Below are 20427 nucleotides of genomic sequence, written 5' to 3'. Positions count from 1 at the left end.
GAGAAAAACGCATTACTTTAGAAAAGTCAGTCTGTTCTATGCTTAAATGCCATTACATCGAGATTTCGTATTCGTGTTATGTTTGAAAGGACAGCTGATGTTTCAAATAGTCACTGTTGTCACTTGACCCTCATTTATTTACAGCGTGTGTGGTTTTCTCATGCAAGATTCATTTAAGAGTTAAATGTGAAGGTCCTTTGGGTAGAATAACAAATGCTTGTAGTAAATGATTAGGCTATAGCCTACTTATCTCGGCAAAATTGCTTATTTTATTATTGTTGTTATGTTAGAAGGGACAGAAGATGTTTTTAATATGTAACACTCATTTATTTACATTGTGAGTTGTGGTAGAATAACAAATGCTTAGTAAATGGGTGCCTTAATTAATTTATTAGCCTATTATTATTATAAAGCTGCTGTGTTTTAATATGCGTCTAGGGACATGGGGAAAAATAATGCTATACCTTATATGTTCATTTAAAGTAAGAAACAACTCTGTTGATCAAAAGCTCAGACTGATTTAGGCCTATTAGTGTATTTCGTAATTAAAACAAGAAAAACAGACAATAATAGCAACTCTGAATAGTCACTGTCAGATTCTATGAGTGGTGTACGTTCAAATCTTTATTAATGGTGATGTATTCAGTTGATGGAACTCACAACAGCATGCGGACGGGTTTTCTCTTCTCGTCCGTAATAACATTATTAGGGTAACTGAAATGCATGCAGTTTTACGCACAAGCGTGACAGTAGCTAGTAGCTACATTTAAAGAGGATAATCAGTTTTCACACTTGATCCATTACTGTGGGCAGCAATGCTTTGTATAGGGTTCATGACGCTTTGATACATTCAAAGCGTACTTCATACTCGGATAGATAGATAGATAGATGATAGATAGATAGATAGATAGATAGATAGATAGATAGATAGATAGATAGATAGATAGATAGATAGATAGATAGATAGATAGATAGATAGATAGATAGATAGATAGATGAAAATGTGTCGCTGCCTTTGAACTAAATCGCATTCATTTCGAATGTAAACAGAATTATGTTAATTGGTCAATTAATCTGAATGGAAATGTTAATTCGCAGTTTGATGTGCGCTAACAATGCAAACTCCGGGTGGTAATTATGCCGCGCATTTGCGCTTTTGTTAGGCATTTGCATGGGGCTGGACTGAGGCTCCCTACAAATGGATTTTTTTCATGCTTTTTCAATCCACAAAATCTAGGTTTTCACTGTCGAAAAGTCTACGATAAGTGTCAAAGCATCACAAATCTCTCATGGAGCTGTTCAGTTATCAGCAGCCGTAAATCAAGATATTAAACGCACAAGAATCATAGCTGGGGTCGACAATGTTTTGATTATAAGATGGTATTTTTATTTATTTATGTATTTGCAACTGTATGTTTTACTGACCCTAGCCCATATATGATAACTATAAAATGTGCATAAATACTGTAAAGCCAAAATAACATCAGTGTAACTCATGACACTAAATCTAATGCTATTATTTTGCTATACACTAACAACATAAAAACCGATATAAAGCACTCAAATTTACATAGCCTAACTAAAACAAAATAATAATAATAAAAATTCAACAATGTGCATGGATGTTCTCGGGGGTATTTTGGAATGCTCATTTCTCCATAAAAAGGGGCAATTGATATTTAATTGTTATATTGCCTTGTTAAATATAGGCCTATTTTCACAAATGTCCAAAAATTCTATTAATCATACTTATATTATTATAAAAAAATATAACTTCAGGCCTATTGTTAAATATAAGTACGTTTTCTATGTATAATCATACTTTTTCTTCTAAAAACACAGTAAAATGAAACGCATGGTATATAGCACTTTTCATTATTTTCCATTGAGAGGAGTTTTTGCAGTGAATGGATTTGGATCCAATAAAGCAGATATTTTTCTCTGAAGCACCTGAAAACCTTTCTCGTAACGCAAATAGACAAACCCTGGACTACCTTAAGAGTTCGTCCCTCCCTCGGCATGTATGCCATTGGCTGATGTTAGCAGCGGAGGACCTTGCTGAAATGCAAAACTTGTTGCTGGTTCTTGCGGTCGTTGCGCGCAGTGCTGAGCGTCTCAGACATCAGTATGTGATCTATCGGTGAATCGTTTCCAGCTGGAGTGGAGCAAATCTCAAAACCGGTGCTATTAAAAGAGGACCCCCTGAATGTGCAAGTGTTGACTGTAATTGAAATTGCAGTCAAGCTGTTCGATTGCGCGGAAAATGAGCAGGACCGATGGGACTGTGTTGCCCAGCAGCTCAGTGGTGGCGGGCTTTGGATAGCGCATGTGCTGCCTATCGCTCGGAGCTCCAAAAGACGGGCGCACAAAGACGGGTGTTCGGGGTTTACCCCCTAATACACGGGACTTTCTCCTGTCCTTTACTTTGGTGTCATCGCTTGTTCAGCTCAGCCCAAGGGAACTATTTCTTTACAACTTATGCAATTTTAAAGAAGCTTACCCATTTCTAAAAGAAGTGGATACCAAATAATACGCTGTTCTGGATTCATATGGACATGGATATTTTTGTGGTACTCTGGATAGTGTTGTGATATGCGTTCAAAATGGATTTTTAAATAGAATGTTTACCTCACTCTGGACATTTGACAGCATATTGGAATAATAGTCTGTGGAGGATGATTTGACGGAACATGTTTTATATATTTTTCTATATGTGTTGTAGCTGTCGTGAGATCGTCAGGTGAGGGTGTATTTGTGGTAAGAGAGTTGTTTTTTTATAGCAGTCTTGTTTTGCTCTTATGTAGAGCAAATTTCGGCAAAAAAAAACTTTTTTTCTGTTCGGTGCAAATATTACACGTCGTAATTTGTTGTTTTATTTACATTTTATGTAATACTTTTGAAACAGTGAAGAAAAAACATGGAACACATTATGGACTAGACCGTGAATTTTAATATTTTTGTAGAACATTTCGTATTACAGTTTAAAATTAATTTACAATATCATAGAATTTCTCAGTAATTAATTATACATTACTGTGATTTACCACTACAAGCGTATTTTTTTTTATTATTATTAATGGCAATATCACATTTGAAATTTACCCCTATATTTCACAACTTGTTGATGTTACTTGAGTTTGCCAAAGAAAGAAAATAAAGTAGACCGTAGACAGTGCAGTGGAGCCAGGAAAGCTGGTTGTCATGCGGGACTGATTGTGGGAAGTATGTTTGGGCTGGAACAGTTTGGTCCACAGATTAATAACAGAAATTTTGGCCACACTGAGAAAAACTTTAACCAGCCAAGAGTGAGCATGAACTCTCATTACAAGAGCCCAGGTTTTCATGCTGGAGGCCCACAAGGGACAGTCGAGCCTGGTATGGGCCCACTTAACGAGCCTCCTGTGATTGAGATGAACATTAACATGAATGGAGGCGAACAGTATGGTGGATTTCAGCGAGGACATTCTGAATTGCATGTGGGGAATCTCCAACAGCAACAACAGGCCTCGATGCATGGATTTTTTAACCCTCAAAGACCTCATAATCATCCCCATGGACATCAAACACATTCACACCATCAACACTTTGGTGGAAATTTTGGACCTGAACCTGGGTCCTCTTGCTTACACAGCGGAAGGATAATGGGTTACAACAGCGGTATGGGGCTCCAGCAGGGATTCACAGAGGGTTTTGACCCACTCTCTGAGGGGCAGTCAGCAGATGGCTTCTCTCAGCAGCAGTCCCAGCAGCAGCAAAGGCCAGGCTCCATGCCTGATTTTCAGCACCATGGACCCCCCAGCGGAAACCACCCTGTCCCTGCCCCATGTCTTCCCTTGGACCAATCACCTAATCGTGCTGCCTCCTTCCATGGCCTGTCTTCCTCATCCTCTTCGTCAGAAAGTCACAATCTAGAGCCCAGACGAATGCCCCCACCAGGTGGTGTTGATGGACTGGACTACAGCTATTCCAATGAGCCCTCATCTGGACATTTTGAAGTGTCTGTGTACTCCCCCTCTGAATCTGATTCTCAGCTTTCTCATTTTGGGCCTGGGCGTCAGGTGCCAGGGCCCAATTTTCCTGGAAACCCAGGGTTGTCTCGTGCTCCTGGAATGCAGGGCATCTCTAAAGAACACCCCCATGCCCCCCCTCAACAGCAGCAGCCCTCAGCCCAGCACAATGTGTTCTTTGAACGTTTTGGGGGTGGACGCAAAATACCAGTGGGGATAGAGCCTGGATCCAGGCATCCTCTCTTGCAGCAGCAGCCAGGCTTGATTGGCAGACAGAACACTTGCCCACCATCTCTCCCACAGCCCCCACAATCAGAGACGGGTTCCGCAAATGCCGGCATGCAGGAGGGAGGCGTCATGATGCCTGGCCAGCATAATCAGTTTGAATACCCTATTCACAGACCAGAGAACAGACGGATGCATAGTTATGGCGACCCCATGTTCAACATGCAACAGCAGCCACCCCCTCCTCAGCAGCCTTCCAATCAGAGGCTGCAACACTTTGATTCTCCTTATTTAAATATGGCTAAGAGGCCCAGGTTTGATTTTCCAAATGCCACTCATGGCGGGGAGAGTTGCGGCAGTTGGAACAGTGGTATGCATAACCCGCCTGGAATGGAGAATAATCTCTCTCCAGCAGCCTACCCTGGCCTGCCTGGAGAGTTCACCCCCCCTGTGACGGATGGCTTTTCAACAGGCCCATCACTGCAGCTTACAGGGCCTGAGCAGCAGTCAATGCAGCAGCAACAAAATGCAGCATCGATGATCAAGCAAATGGCCTCACGGAGTCAGCAACAGCGGATGAGACAACCGAATCTGCAGCAGCTGGGTCACCACAGTGATGTTCCTCAAGGGCCCCTGGGGCATGGGGGCCCGGTGGGAGGCATGCCTCAGTCGAGTTTCGAGAGAGAAAACGGTGGGAGGATGGTGAACTTTGATGGACGGAACCCACACATAGCTTTGGAGAGTGGGTGGTTTCCTGGGCCACATCCACCTGGGGAAATGCTGGGCCATCGCATGGGTCCAGGTGGAGAGGTGGGGGCTCATGAAATGCAGCAAAATGGTCCTGGCATGATGTTCAGAGCTGGTGTGAATGGAATGGGCATGCAGGAGCCTATGAGGATACCGGGGGAGGGCCACGTGCAGCCCTTACTTTCACCCAACATCCACTCACAATTCAACAGTGGCATGGGAAACCTCTCACAGATGCAGTCGCCCAGTACAGGTGTTGGTTTGCCCAACACACCATCAGAAAGGCGCCCTAATGACTTTCCAGGACCACCCATGGGTGGTCCGTCCTCTTTTCCCTATGGGGGCTCTAATCGACAGGGAGCCTCTCTCTGTAACTCTCAAGGAGTGAGCACCTCACCAGGGAGTTTTACATCCCAGTCAGACTTTCCCACTAACCAGCGTTCCTCAGTCAGCAAACTTGGGGGACTCTCCTTAGGGAATTTTAGCAAAACGAGTGGCAAGGACAATGTTTTTGGACAGAGCTGCCTGGCAGCCCTCTCTACTGCCTGTCAGAACATGATTGCCAGCCTGGGGGCCCCTAACCTCAATGTGACATTCAACAAGAAGACTCAGGGAGAAGGGAAACGAAAGCTGAGTCAGACAGAACAGGACCTGAATAACAGTGCGGTTAATGGCACTGGGAATGCTGGGACTGAATATTTCCCAAGCATTGCTGCCCCCCAAAATGGGCAAGTTCCTCCTGCTGGAAATAGCAACACTAAACCACCGGGTCAAAATCATACGGTGCAGGGGGAAGCCAGCACCCTCTCCCCAAATTACAATATGGACACTACCCCTTGCAGTGAGGGGAAGGCAGCAACAGGGAGTGGGAGAGGGAGAGGGAGGAGAAAAAGAGACAGTGGCCATGTGAGCCCTGGGATATTTTTCCCCTCTGAAAACAGTAACCCTGTTGTAAGTCCCAGCCAGCAGGTGGCCTCAGCAGCTGGTGTCGGGGAGAGATGTACAGGCACACCTCAAGAGAAGCCCCACACCTCTCCCTCATGGGGGAAAGGGGGTGACCTGCTGCTGGGAGATCAGGCTGACCTTATGTCATCTCTTGACAGTGGCATCCAAAGTGTATCAAAGTCTGAAGTCTGTTCACCTCGCATGGATTTTACAGATGACGTGGGCACACATTATAGCAATGAGGATGAGGTATCATCAAGCTCAGATGCTCCGTCCACTGTGAAGGCTGGCCGCAGCCCTTTGTTAGGCTCGCCCAAGTTGCAGAGAGACAACGGACTAATAGGTGGGCAGAAAGGGCAAGGCATGGGCCTCTCCAACCACACTACCTCAACATCGGATGGCTTTGGTGGAGTGGGCCATCCGGGTACACCAGGTATGGAGCAAGCCCGTACACCCTCTAGCACCTCTGGCCAAGATGAAATTCACCCACTAGAAATATTGCAGGCTCAGATCCAGCTTCAACGGCAGCAGTTCAGCATTTCAGAAGACCAGCCTTTAGCTGTAAAAAATAACAAAAAAAGCAGTGACTGCAGTGGTCAAAATGGAGATGGAGAGCTTTCTAGCTGTAGCCCGGATGCCGGGAAGGGCTCTGTGGGCACCATTGATCTGGACACACTCATGGCTGAGCAGCATGCCACCTGGTATGTGCCCAGTGACAAGTCTCTGCTTGAGGATTCAGAGGAGGAGAAGTCTGTTTGGGAAAAAAATAAAGTCCAGGGAACCATCAAAGAAGGTAAATATTTATAATTTTACTACAGTACAGATTTTTTATTTTATTTTATTTATGCCAGTAAAATACTCTATAAAATGTGTGAGGTGGCAATATTTTTAAATGTATAGCCTTTTTTTTTTAATTTATTTTCACTTTCTCCCTCTGTCTTGCGCACACACACACAAACATACTCATGTAGGCATACATGCAAAATGCTCTCCTTTACATGATAGTATTTTTAAGCAAGAGCAATGATATCATTTTCTCTGCATTACGTTATCATTAAAAGGAAAATTACATACAGATCTTTGCGATGCAATTATTTATTTGTTTTTTAGATTGTTCCGATATGATTTAAGGTCATAACTATGTTAGTCAGGGCTTTAAAAAATGAAAAAAAAAAAAAATGTTATTAAATTTAAATGTACCAAACTAAATTTAACAGAACAAAGGTAGTTGAAAAAAATTATCATGTAAAATGGCTTTGTGAGGAAAAAAAATATTAACACTTCATAAAAAGTACAAATAATTAAAACAAAAATGCAATACAATATAAAATACAAATACAATACAAAAATGAGGTCATGATTTCTATGTATTAAATGCATTTAATTTAATAGAGTACCTAGCCTACCTTTGTTTTTGTTTTGTTTTTTAAAGAAACATCAAAATCAAGTGGCTTTCTAAACATTTGCAAAAGCTAAGCATTTATTTAAGGATTTTGGCAGTTATATTGTGCTACATTAACTAACAAAGGATAAATAAATAAATAAATAAATAAATATATATATATATATATATATATATATATATATATATATATATATATATATATATATATATATATATATATATATATATATATATGCGTGTGTGTGTGTGTGTGTGTGTGTGTTATTGTTATTATGATGATTATGATTATTATTATAATTATTATTATTATTTTTAAATTAATTAAATTAAACCTGCTCAAATGTCTGTAATTGAGTTCTTAGTATGGCTTTTTTAGGCCACTGTTTTGATACACACTTTGATGGATAGAATAGTTTAAGAATTTTTCAAGGCTTTAATGTTTTTATGCTTTATAAAACATACACAAAGTGCCAATATTTTAACAATAAGTTACATAATTGTTTTCAAAAATTTTCGTTGACGGTACATATGAAGTTCCATGTGTGTTAAACCTAAAGACCAATAGAACAACTAATGAAGGTTATAGCTGTGTAATAATACTAATACTAATAAAAATCATTATTATTACTGATGATGATTACTGTTAATAATAATAACAACAATAACAATAATTTAATAAGCCATCTTCTAATGCATTCTGTGTCAGCTGGTTAATGGCAAATTCAATTTTTTGATTATTTCTTTTAAAACATTTCTTTAAAGACCTATTATGTCTCTCTTCTTATAATACTTTCTTACACATTTACATAAAGCAGCATAATTATGTAAACCATGAGCTCATACATTTGATGTGTGCGTCCTTCTTCTGGCACTTGTCCTTTAGTTTAATCAGTATATGAAACGGTAATTGTCTTTACTGAAAAGGCAGCGGGACGGACACGCATAATTGAATCGCCACAGCCGGAGTGCGCTTTCACACGTGTTAATAGTTCGCCCCCGGTGTGCATTATGTGCCCCTTTGTTTGGGCTAACTGCAGGTGGGAGGGTGCAGGGGGGAGCTTTCAGAGAAGGCAACCTTAAGTCAAGGTCCATTGTTTAACATTCAGTGTTGTCAAGTGCACCATCCCCATCTCTTGGCACTTATTTTGTCTTATAGACTAGCAAACGCATCCACCACCACACAGCCAAATGGATTTGTTGCGCATCTGTCTATGCAATCAGTGTAAACCAAATGCAAAACATTGTCTTTTTCTCTCAGTATTTCCCTCCTTTCTTTTCCCCCACCAACTGTGCATTGCTCTCCTCATTTTGCAGTCTCCTTCTCTCCTTTTTTTCCCTCTCCTCCTCGCATTCAACCCCCCGAGCTGTAAACGCACGTTGTGCTGGTGCGATCGATAGCTAGTTAGCACAAATCACCAGCCTTGACAGATTTTCATTTGAGTGGCGTAGACAGCAGAGATGAGAGAAGGGTTACAAAGTGTTTGCGGCTTGTGAAATTGCATCGGATGCATTGCACGCCAGCACACAAGGGGACTGTTAAATTCTATAAGAGGTTCATTCACACCGTAATTTTTATAGGCCTTTATAACACTTAACTTTTAAAGCATATGAATGCTTCTAGTAATTTTAATTAGGTGACTAAGGTGCTTATAGGACATTGTTAATATGGATTTATAGGATGCAGTAATTTATTTTATGAGTCTCAAGATCATTAAGGCGCCTTGAAATTAATTGCACTCTGCTGTACAAAGTGAAAATGTGTAGTTGTGAACTTAAGCAGCTATTTCTAGCAGATATGACCAATACAAATTTTGCTTGGTGTAACCAAATGTAGTCAGGTATATTGAGTCATATTAAAAAATATTTCTGACTTATTAAACGCAGTTTATTTCAGTGTTAAATCTTGAAGCACTTGCTACCCAAGTTAACATTATTATGTATATAGATGAGTAAAACATTTCCTATGATTAAACGTATTAGCTCACAGTGTATTGTTCAGGAATATATCCTTGATAATATTTAGATTTTTTATTATATATATATTTCTTAGGTTTTCATAAAATAACCACAGATAACAGATCACATTATGCCTAGGAATATACACAGATTCAGCTGTCAGTTCTAGCAGCGCAATGCGGCAATGTTTTGTGCATCAATTTGTACTTCTACACATTTAAAAATAAGATTGTAAGTACCATTTGACTTGAAGACCTTGACAGGTTACATCAATTTTGATAATGTGCAAAAAATAATTTTAACATAAAATGTTTGATTTTTATTTTAAAATAAATCCTGCATGAGTCTATTTCATGTAATAATGTTTTATGTTAAAATTATCTAAGCAAAATATCCTACTGAATCTTTCTTAAATCCTCAGTCCTTACAGGTGTCAAACACACACACTGAAATTTCATAGCCTTTCATAGCCAAGTATGCATAACACATACCAGCAGACTTTTTGGATTTGATTTTGGATTGGATGTGTGAATTTGAAATGGAACATCTTTGACTGGGTTGCAGGGTTTTCATATTTGTTCTTTGTTCTGTGTACTGTCAAACACCAGTAGTGTTGACTCGTCTGATCACAAAAGCACAAAATTCAACTTAGTCACTATTATGTATACAAACTCCAGAAGTACTTACAAAACTTACAGAAATACTTACATAGTTATTTTTGGATGGTTTTGTTTCCCAGTGGGTGTTCCTGTGCTTCTGTGATTGTCGCCCTCTCTCTGGCTTCTCTCTCAAGTCTCCTTGTTAGTGCAGAGTTTTGAAAGGCGATCTTTGCTAGTTTGATGTAACTTTCACTTCCTGAGAACACAGGGTATGTTTTGTACTGCATAATTATAATTATATATATATATATATATATATATATATATATATATATATATATATATATATATATATATATATATATATATATATATATATATATATTTTTTTTTTTTTTTCAGAGAATAACATTTAAATTTTGGGTTCAAATTTCAGTAAAATAATTAGTTACATGTGAGTTAAATCTGACAAACCTCCATTTGGGGATATATAAACACACATTAAGATTGGATTAGTCTTTATTTATAGTAGTATAAGAAAACAACTAAGAGGTCTGTGGTATTTCTTGTATTAATAATTGCCTATACTGTGTATATATAGGTAATTATTATAGAAAAAAATGATTGTATACTGGGGAATATAACTCTTACTTAAGTTTTTTTGTGACAGGTTTTCTAATGTCTTGAGCAGCAGGTGTGAATACATTGTACGTCACTTTTGTGTGTGAGCTTTTGGTTGTCATCAGTCATTACTGCAGTAGCTGCACTGCTGAGGATTTCCTTTTGGCCCCCTGAAGTGTTTACTGCAAATGGTACTAATGACCCCCACTGGACTCTTTGTGGACATGATAAATGACAGAGCAACTTACGCAGGGTTTTATTATGCCTGTCTAAGATACAGACAATATTTCTGCATTCTCCTGCATGATAGGTAGACAGTTTAAATGGCTGAGTTCAAAGTTAATGTCAGCTGGGTTTGTGCACCTTACGTGTCCAATAATACCTTAATATAATGGTGGGGAGTACTGATGAGTGACCAAACACTCAAAGTACACTTATTTCTGTAAACAACCTTTCTAACTCAGGACAGCGTATAAGCGTAACACTTTACTGATGCTTCATTTGTGACAAGTTGCAAAACATGAATGATTTTCATTACTTTCCCTGCCTTGCTTTTTTTTGTTTCTTTCTTTCATTCCATTCCTAACACCCAAAACAAAGCTGTGATTCACATTTGGTGTAAAATGGAAAAACAGCTCAGGGCAACTCATGCTCTCATTCTGTCACTAGCTTGCTTCTTATTGACTTCCTCCAGAACGTATACCTTCACCAATTTACCAATCATTTTATCAGTGGTCGGAATTTGTAAACGCATTTGTGCTAATATTACAACCCATACGGCAAAAAATATATACATTTCAAGTATATTTTTAAACAAAACACAGCAAAATCCAAGAAATACATTTCCGTAAATATTTTTTTCCCACGGATACATTTTTGACCATTTCTTTGTATATTTTATAAATATATTTAAAATCATTTCAAATATGTTTGCCCATATTTCAAAGCAAGAAAATACATTTTCATATTTCACATTTAAACTCTAAAATACATGAACATAAGACATTTGAATAAAAATCAGCAATTAACATACTTTACGAAAAAAAAAAAAAAAAAGTTTAGGAATAGTTTGAGAAACATGACAAAAAGTTCCAGGTGTTGGAGAGCTCAAATAAGCCAAGCAATACTTTTATAGCCCTGCGGTGGGATTAAGCTTCAGATGATTTACTTGTTCTCGTCTCTGAAAATTAAGATGGGAAAGGAAAGGGTAACACACACACACACACACACACACACACACACACACACACACACACACACACACACACACACACACACACACACACACACACACACACACACACACACACACACGCACAAATAGATAAAAATACCTTTAAGGTTTTTTAAAAGCTTCCTTGATAATGTAGCCAAAAATTCACCCCTTTTTCTCCCAAAGGCAAAGATGTTTGAGGATGTGTTTGACAAATGTGATTTCTGATGTGCACATACATATCTACAGCAGAGCACATATTGACTTAACATGTGACAGTTAGACTTAAAGCCTGCCTTAACAAGTTATATGCTTCAGTTTGCTTCTAGAAGAATCTTCATTGTACAAGCTCACATTTTGTTTTCTTCTATTTTGAAATTGTGTTTTCCAAATACTTGTTTCTCCTACTTCAGCCCTCTTACTGTATGTGTGTGTGTGTAAAAATGTTACCAGGCAGGGTGATGGTTATGTCATTTGTGATGCAGGTTGTTGTCCGGGAATCATAATTAATTTGGGGGGAAAATAACAAATGGGTTGTGATTTTACAGCTGCTAATTGTTAGGAAGAAGAGAGAGAAAGAATAAATGGTCATTAGATGGTTCATATGGTGCTTCTCAATCAACTTCCTAGGTCGTGAATTAGTATAGTACACAAATTTGGGACAGTGATAAGGCACTGTTCTGAACCTGTCTATACATTTGTTATTTAAAACATGTATCTTGTGTCATGATGTGTATTGAGTTGGCTTGAGTGATTTATGTTTCACGCTTCAGAATTTCCGGTAAAGAAACATAGTGAACATCGATGCTCCCTGGTTTTTAGGGTGCATTGTGGGACTTTTTAGGGAGGGAACGTTTCAGTGTGATTTTTGCTATTGTGACAGCCCTTAAAATGGCCGAATCCATGATCAGTGCCCTGACTACTGAACTAGGGAGCTGATTGAGACGCACCCAAAATAAGAAATCTGTTTAATCAGGATGCATTGGCTAGTTATAAAAATGCAATGCTCTTTTCTGCTTATAGACATTTAAAGCCTATTGATAATTGATATATTTTGTGCTGTTAAATAATTGAAAATAAAAGGAAAGGAAAATAGAGAGCTGGTCAATTTGAACAACTATTAATTAAGTTTATAAAAATTAATAAGTAAATTTTGCTTTAAATAATTGTAAAATAAATTGTAATTTTAATAATAATTATTAATTTAATTACGCTTGTAATATTAATAAAAAAAATTAAATGTTATTTAAATATTTAGTGTCATTTTAATATATTTGTGTATTATTAATATAAATGTGGTCCCACGTTATTTTAAGTTTATATTACTTTATATTAAGTATCTAATTATTGTTTTTACATTGTACTTATTATTATTTTTTTTAAATATCTGCAATTACAGCTGTAATTATCTTCTGTAATTACATCTGTAATTACACAGATGTAATTACAGCTTAACCCACTCTTAAACTGAATCATACCACCAAACCCATCCCTAACCTACCTGTATCCCACCTCTATAGCAACAGCAAGTATTTTGCAATATATAATGAACATAAGTACATTGTACCTAACAAATGTTCTTTTTCTTTGATGAAGTATTGTTAAAGTAGTGCTTAAAGACACCTAATATAAAGTGTGACCACAAATGTTTTCAAATATAAACATAAGATCAGACAGTTCTGTCATTTCCTCTACTGAGGATTGAGATAGAAGCCGGACTTGAAGATTTGTGTCTTGCAGCAGTAAATCACATATTAGTTTCCCAAGTGTGTGTTTTGGAGGAGGGGGAGGGTGGTAGAGAGAGAAAGAGAGAGAGAGAGAGAGAGAGAGAGAGAGAGACCTGAACTCAAACCTCCCATCAGACTCCTGCAGGAAGGGGAATTTAAGCTTTCAAACCTTCAAATAAGTCTTTTGCAAATTCTCTTGTGGATAGCAATTAAAGAGCCAGCATGCAGATCAAAATTAGCATATTTTCTCTGGAATCCCAAGGTCCTTGAATCAGTGCATTACGCTGTGAACAGAAGTAGTATTTCCTGATCAGAAATGAATGGGGCCATGTGTGGGGAGTAATATTTAAAAGAAAATGAGTAAACCTACAATCTGGAGTAATTCTGAACAACAACAAAGGAATAGAAATAAGAAGAAAATATTTAGATGCACCTAAAGTTGGCAGACGCTGACTTTTCTTCCAATGCCATTGTCAGAAATTGAATGATATTTAAATATATATCTTTCACAACTGTGATATTTTAGATCAATATTAACAGACACAACATTAACTAGATTTGCATTTTGTGATGGAAATACCAGTAAAAATAGTTTTAGGCATTTTGTTTGAGACTAATGATATAAGGAAGATAAGACCAGTCACAATCTCTGTAAGTTTCTGAGACCAAAAAAAAAAAAAAAAAAAGGGATCAACAGAATTTTTGAGATTGGGGAATATTACTACAGCATTGGCTAATAGTTATTTTTTTCCATACAGGTTTTTCTTTTTTTAAATGTTGTGATATGTGTGGATTTAATGTTGAAAGTGCTGTATCAGGTTATGTGTGTGCTGTGTTTTGGGATAGACACTGGGCCTCTTAAATACATACATTTGTGTGTGACTGTGTTTTGGGGTTGCACAGTTCTCACATTGCTATGTGTGTGTGTGTGTGTGTGTGTTGGGGGTAGCAGCAGGCAGCTTGATGGCTGCTGAGCAGTGTGTGTGTGTTTGTGTTTGTGAATGCTTGGTTGCTTATCCAGGCCGTAGTGCAGCCTGCTGTGCCCAGCTACCACGGACTATTGGCAAACTCTGCAGGACGTAAGAGAAGAGAAAAGGACCGAATGCGTGCATAAGTGTGTGTGTGTGTGTGTTATTGCCTTAGGCGTGTGAAGTTAGGTGGGGTGGGGGGGAGGATATGTGTATATATTTCACACCATATAATAGATTACAACACCATATAAAGATGTGATGTTCATTTGTGTGTCATCATTTATGCAGTCCCACCTCTGTCTTTTCTCTGTTTTTATAACACTAATGTCTTTGCCTCCTCTCTGGATTCCTTTTCCCTTTATTTTTGTTCCTCTATCCTCAGGGTTTGGGGGATGGGGTCGGGTTATTGACCTTTCCCTACACCTTACCATTTTTTTTCTGCAGTACTGGTCCAGACAGGCTCGAGGGCGAGACCAGGCGCCCGTCTCTCAAAATGGCTGACACATAGCATGCGTGTGTGTGTGTGTGTGTCTGTAGGGATAATTGTAACACATTTTGGGTTTTGCAGATTTATTCAGAAAATGATTAGCCTAAAGATTTGAAATTTTACCTCAAATGTCTTTGGTGTGTCAGTATTAATTTTTAATGTCAGTTAAATGTATAACATAATCGGTAAACTGGAAGTACACGAAGGCCATGTCAATTCCTAACACTTACTCTGTAGCGTAAAGGAAGCATGTGATAATTTTTACAGTAAATGTAAAAGAGCTTGTCCATATTCGTAAAGATCACATCACAGAGGATCACATCCTTAAAAACTAAAATTTCTAAAGATGTTTTTACTTATATACATTTTTATGTACATCTGAATAAAGATGTTAATTGGGTACAAAACTGATACAATTATAGTGTTTTGAAATGTCATTTTCTCTATTTCTCTGTCTATCAATCATTTCTTCTCTCATATTGGCATTTCAAATACAACCCCTTATAAACCTTTGTATGGATTTTGTTTTGTGCAGTAAATGAGATGGGGGCAGGGGGTTGACATGTGTGTCAATGCTTTGGAAGGGTCATTATGCAGGTAAATTAGGTCAAACAGAGTCAAAGGTCAGCTTTCCCAGAGCTTTGTGACTCCTTGACTGAAGGGTCACTTTGTTTTTGTGCAGTGAAACGGGGGGAATAGGTCCTAAAGCCAATGCTAATGCATACTCACCCCCATGTCATCCAAGATGTTTATGTCTTTCTTTCTTCAGTCAAAGACATTTTTTGAGGAAAATATTCCAGGATTTTTCTCCATATAATGGATTTCAACATTTACCAACGGCTTCAAGATCCAAATTGCAGTTTCAGTGCAGCTTTAAATGGCTCTACATGATCCAAGACGAGGAATAAGGGTCATTTTCTGAAAAAAAAAAAAAAAAGATATACTTTTTAACCACAAATGCTCATCTTGCACCGCTCTGCGATGCGGCATGCATTATGTAATCACGTTGGAAAGGTTGCATGTGACGTAGGCAGTAGTTCCGCGGTAGTAGTACTCCATCTCATTTTCTCCTTCAACTTCAAAATCGTCCAACATCGTTGTTTTACCTTTTTATTTGTAAAGGCCGTTTGACTTAGTCTTTGCATGCTCGCTTTGTAAACATTTGTGACCTTTCCAACATGATTACGTAACGTGTGGCGCATCGCACAGGCAGTGCAAGATGAGCATTTGTTAAAAAGTATATCATTTTTATTTATTTTTTAAGAAAAAAAGGCTAATTTCACTAGATAAGACTCTTATTCCTTGGTTGGGAACATGTAGAGCCCTTTGAAGCTGCACTGAAACTGACATTTTGGACCTTCAAGCCGTTGGTAAGTCTACTATATGGAGAAAAATCCCAAAATGTTTTCCTCAAAAAATTTCTGTTCAACTGAAGAAAGAAAGACATAAACATCTTGGATGACATGAATGTGAGTAAATTATCAGGAAACTGAGGCTAATCCTTTAAATTTGAAAAATCACTTAATTGGTCTATCACAACACAAGACACTTTTTAAAGTGCTGTGTAATATAATTATTACATAGATTTCACTAACAAAATGTAATGGTTACATCAACATACTGAATTTCTTCCCCCTGTGTTTTTCTTTCAGAAGTAGATCTTTCTCAAAGTAAGACCACAGGAGGAGCAGGTTCCTCGGGGACCACTGGAGGAATGGGTTCTCATCTCCAGTGCCTGTCAGTCCACTGCACAGATGAACTTGGGGAGTCTAAGGGGCGCGGGGGACCCGTTCCTTCCTGGCGTTCCCTTCACTCGGACATCTCAAACCGGTTCGGAACCTTCGTAGCTGCGTTGACTTGAAGAAACAGAGCAGGAGAAAAGAAGACCTTTCAACTAGCAGGATGAGGATAAGGAAACAAGACTTCCTTTTTTTTTTATATATGGAGGCAGTATAAATCAGTGTTTCTTTGTCAGGAGAATTTGTGCCCTTTTTGTAGAAAAAAAGAAAAGAAAAAAAATGAGGACTGTCACACTGAACTTACTGTAGGATGGTATATAAAAAGACAAGATGATGGTGTACCAGTACTGATCCAGACCTCAATATTTCTTTATATGTCTATGCATTCTGATGGCTATTCTGTTCATCCATTTTTGTGTATTCTATGCTTCTCTCATGCCCACTTTTTTGCCCTCTCTGGGGGTTTCATTTTTTTCATCTTTGAAATAATTATTGTTCCTTCTTCTTATTAAAAATCCCTGATTCTGTATAAGATCTAGGGTCTTTTCCTGACCCTCTAGCCCACACGGCAGACCTCCCCTTCCCTCAGGGCAGGTAATTCTATTGTCATCAAGGGACACATGAGTGCTTTGAAATTTGGTCCTTGCAGGCATGCTGCTTGCTGCCTTCTTTGGAACCAAAAGGGGGAATCCTATTAGAACATGATTCATAGAAATTCAATGATGTGCCATGTCTTTTCAAGCTGTCTTAAAATGCTTTAATGTGGAGCGCTGGCCCTCCCCCCACCTTTCTCCACCGCTTTTGGTCACTCTAATCTGGATTCCCTCATTACTTGTATATTAGGTTTACAGCATTTTCCATGTATCCTTTTAAATCAAAATTCCCATAGCCCATCGGATTGTTTCTTGAACACCAAGGATGCTTCAACACTGGTATGCCACACAGCTAGAGGAAACCTTTTGATGTTAAATGGATATCAAATAGAAACCAGAATATTGGTATTGCACATGTAATTTTTTTAGGCAATCTTATACTCTTTAGAAAAATGTTACAGTTGACCTTAAATACCTGAAAAAGGTTAGATGGAAGGTCATAATGGCAATGTGGAGATTTACAGAGGTCCTTTTTCTTTGTTTCTTTTCATTTTTTAAAGTAATATGTAAAGTGCAGTTGTCTGTTTTCCTGCATATTGTATATATATGTATATGTTTTATTGAGTAACTAAATAACAATAAATATGATGTTAATGGTGACGGTTGCGCTTTGAAGAATTCTGTTTGTTTTACTATTGCTGTGAGTAGCAGCAAGTTTTCTTTTTTTTTAAGATTGCACTTACAATGAATGACCAGTGGTTCCCAAAACCATGGTAAACATTTAAACTATAGTAATATGTGCTTATTTTACATTTTTTAAACTTAAATTTATTAATAACTGTAAAATTAATTTGGGCATTTGGTTTTACTTGTTTAACACTTATTTACACGTTTTTATGATTATCATTTGCCATCATCTGTCAAACAGAAGAATTTTATAATAACATTAACAATAGTAGGAAACATTATTAAATTAAATAATTATTGACATAATTTGTCAAGGTAAATAGTTAGACTGTAAAAAAAGAATGGTTATACTTTAACTTAAAAATATATATAAGTTACCTGGTTGCCTTAAAATTTTTCAGTTCATTGTAATAAAAAATTTGAGTTAATACAATGAAGGTGATTGTTTTAATCAACAGAAACTCAAAATGTTTTCTGAAGCACATTAATTATTGAAGTTGATTTGACAAAATGTTGTGATAACAAATCATGAAAATATATTTTTTTTAAAGTATATGAATGTCATTAAACTTTACTATATTTTTATATATATTCAGAAATGAACTACTCTATCAATAACTAATTTGTTTATCTTCCATATAAGAAGTTTATGATAAAGTGTTTCCCATATGCTTTAGCTGTAAGCTGTTGTTATTTTTATCAACAGGCACATCTCCTATTAAGTCTAACTAAGTGTAAACCATTTAATTAAAAAAAACCCATTGAGCTTTGCAGCATGGCAAATACTGTCGAAAAAGCCAATTGGCCCCATGCTGCTTGAGCTGGATGCTGAATTCCTATAAATACATAGCATGTTTGTTCAGGGCAGATATGCATCTTTGAGAAAATACCACAATGTTGACCTTAGTCCCCCCCCCCAAAACCACCCTGCTTATGAACGCACCCCTCCACCCACACTTTACAAAGATCCAGAGGTGAATGTCTCAGAAAGGGGAGAAAAAGAGAATGTGCGTCAATAACGTAGGTGCTGAATTTGCTTTACTCATGCATGCTGCCTTTCTCTTGGTCGATTTTACTGAATTTTACATTTAAAATGGGTGGGCAGAAGAAAGAGAGAACCAAGAAGAGAAATCAGAGTTGAAATAAATGCTACAAAAAGGCCTTTAAGGCACTCAGAGCTTTCAAAACAACAAAGACAACCACAGAGTACTCCAATATACTTAAACCCTGAATGGAAGTTATGCCCACTTCACAAGAGAAACTGAAGAATAGTTGTAGTTGTAATCTCTTGATTGCACTTTATCTAACCTTTGAGAGACTAGGTTTATCAAAGCCTTGAGACACTGTGCCGCAGAAAAATGACTGAAATTATACGACAACATGACATTACTTGATTATCAGCAGGCCTAATAGTGGGGGTGAACACATCTGCATTCATTCAGAGAAAGCTGTACACATTCTGATGCCTATAACAATGTTTTCACAAAATATCAGAAAAAGGTTGGAGGAGCTAAAGGAATAGTTGACCCCAAAATTATTATATATATATCCTACTACTACAGATTTATGACATGGTAAACAGTACAATGGTAAACAGTAAACTCTACAGTTTCATAAACAATGTCTCAAACTGTGCTTAGATCAGAAATCAAAGCATGCAGTTAAGACTAATAAACTCAACCCACTAAAATTGAAAATTGCTGCTTGAAATTTTTTCAAAGTGTTGCATTGTGTTTTTTTGTAAACTAAGTTAAATGCACTTTTTCTGCCACATTGGATTTATTTTACTGAAGAAGTAATCAAATGAGCTGATTGCATTTTTACCTATTTGTTCATAATGTATGGCTGATGATTTATTTGTGTACTTTAAGTACTGTCTTGAGATAAATGTGTCTAATAGAATGCTGTATTTAGTGAATGGGATTTCACCAAGTACAATATGTTCCTGGAACAACATTCCGATCAACCAATCAGATTTGAGAAACAAGTTTACAGTTTATATCAAGTTTAGAATCAGGGTTAGGTGCTTCTACATCACTGTTATTCATCTATCATTCCCCTCTGATATTGGGGATAACTTATCTGTAGGGTTAGGTTTAGGGGTAGGGATATGGTTAGGACTAAATGTACAAGCAGGAATGTTGTCTTACTTGGCAAAATTGTGGTTTGTTGTTTTGTACTGTAGTGATTAGTAGAGATACAAAGATACTACAGAACTTTTATCCTCTGTTTGGACACTTGTCTGGCGTTTCTTTGTCCATGATCCAGTTTTTGAGACTTGTCTATTCTGTTCAAGAACAAATTTTAAAATAAATCAAATCCAGAGTTACCTGTTGAAATCATATTGGAAGATGGATTAAAGATTATTGAGTATTGCTAATGATCTACAGCTGGTGTGCAAGTGAGAAAGTGGAAAATGTACCGCCAACAGCACAGCAGTCCTTCATTTATTCTTCCCCAAAAGACACACACGCACATACACACATTCCTTTACATGCTCTTAAC

The 20427-nt window shown here is 37.5% G+C and overlaps 1 protein-coding gene across 1 annotated transcript; it reads left to right on the top strand.

Moving 5' to 3' along the window:
- The first annotated feature begins 2146 nt into the window (after window positions 1–2146).
- Window positions 2147–17757, top strand: mn1b (meningioma 1b). The gene is made up of 2 exons (XM_067406935.1): window positions 2147–6717; window positions 16556–17757. The coding sequence occupies exons 1-2, from the start codon at window positions 3225–3227 to the stop codon at window positions 16762–16764; spliced, it is 3702 nt and encodes a 1233-aa protein (XP_067263036.1). The 5' UTR covers window positions 2147–3224; the 3' UTR covers window positions 16765–17757.
- Window positions 17758–20427: the final 2670 nt, after the last annotated feature.

The sequence above is a fragment of the Chanodichthys erythropterus genome, chromosome 13 (assembly GCF_024489055.1).
Source record: "Chanodichthys erythropterus isolate Z2021 chromosome 13, ASM2448905v1, whole genome shotgun sequence".
Taxonomy (NCBI): domain Eukaryota; kingdom Metazoa; phylum Chordata; class Actinopteri; order Cypriniformes; family Xenocyprididae; genus Chanodichthys; species Chanodichthys erythropterus.
This window is presented reverse-complemented; position numbering and strand designations above follow the sequence as displayed.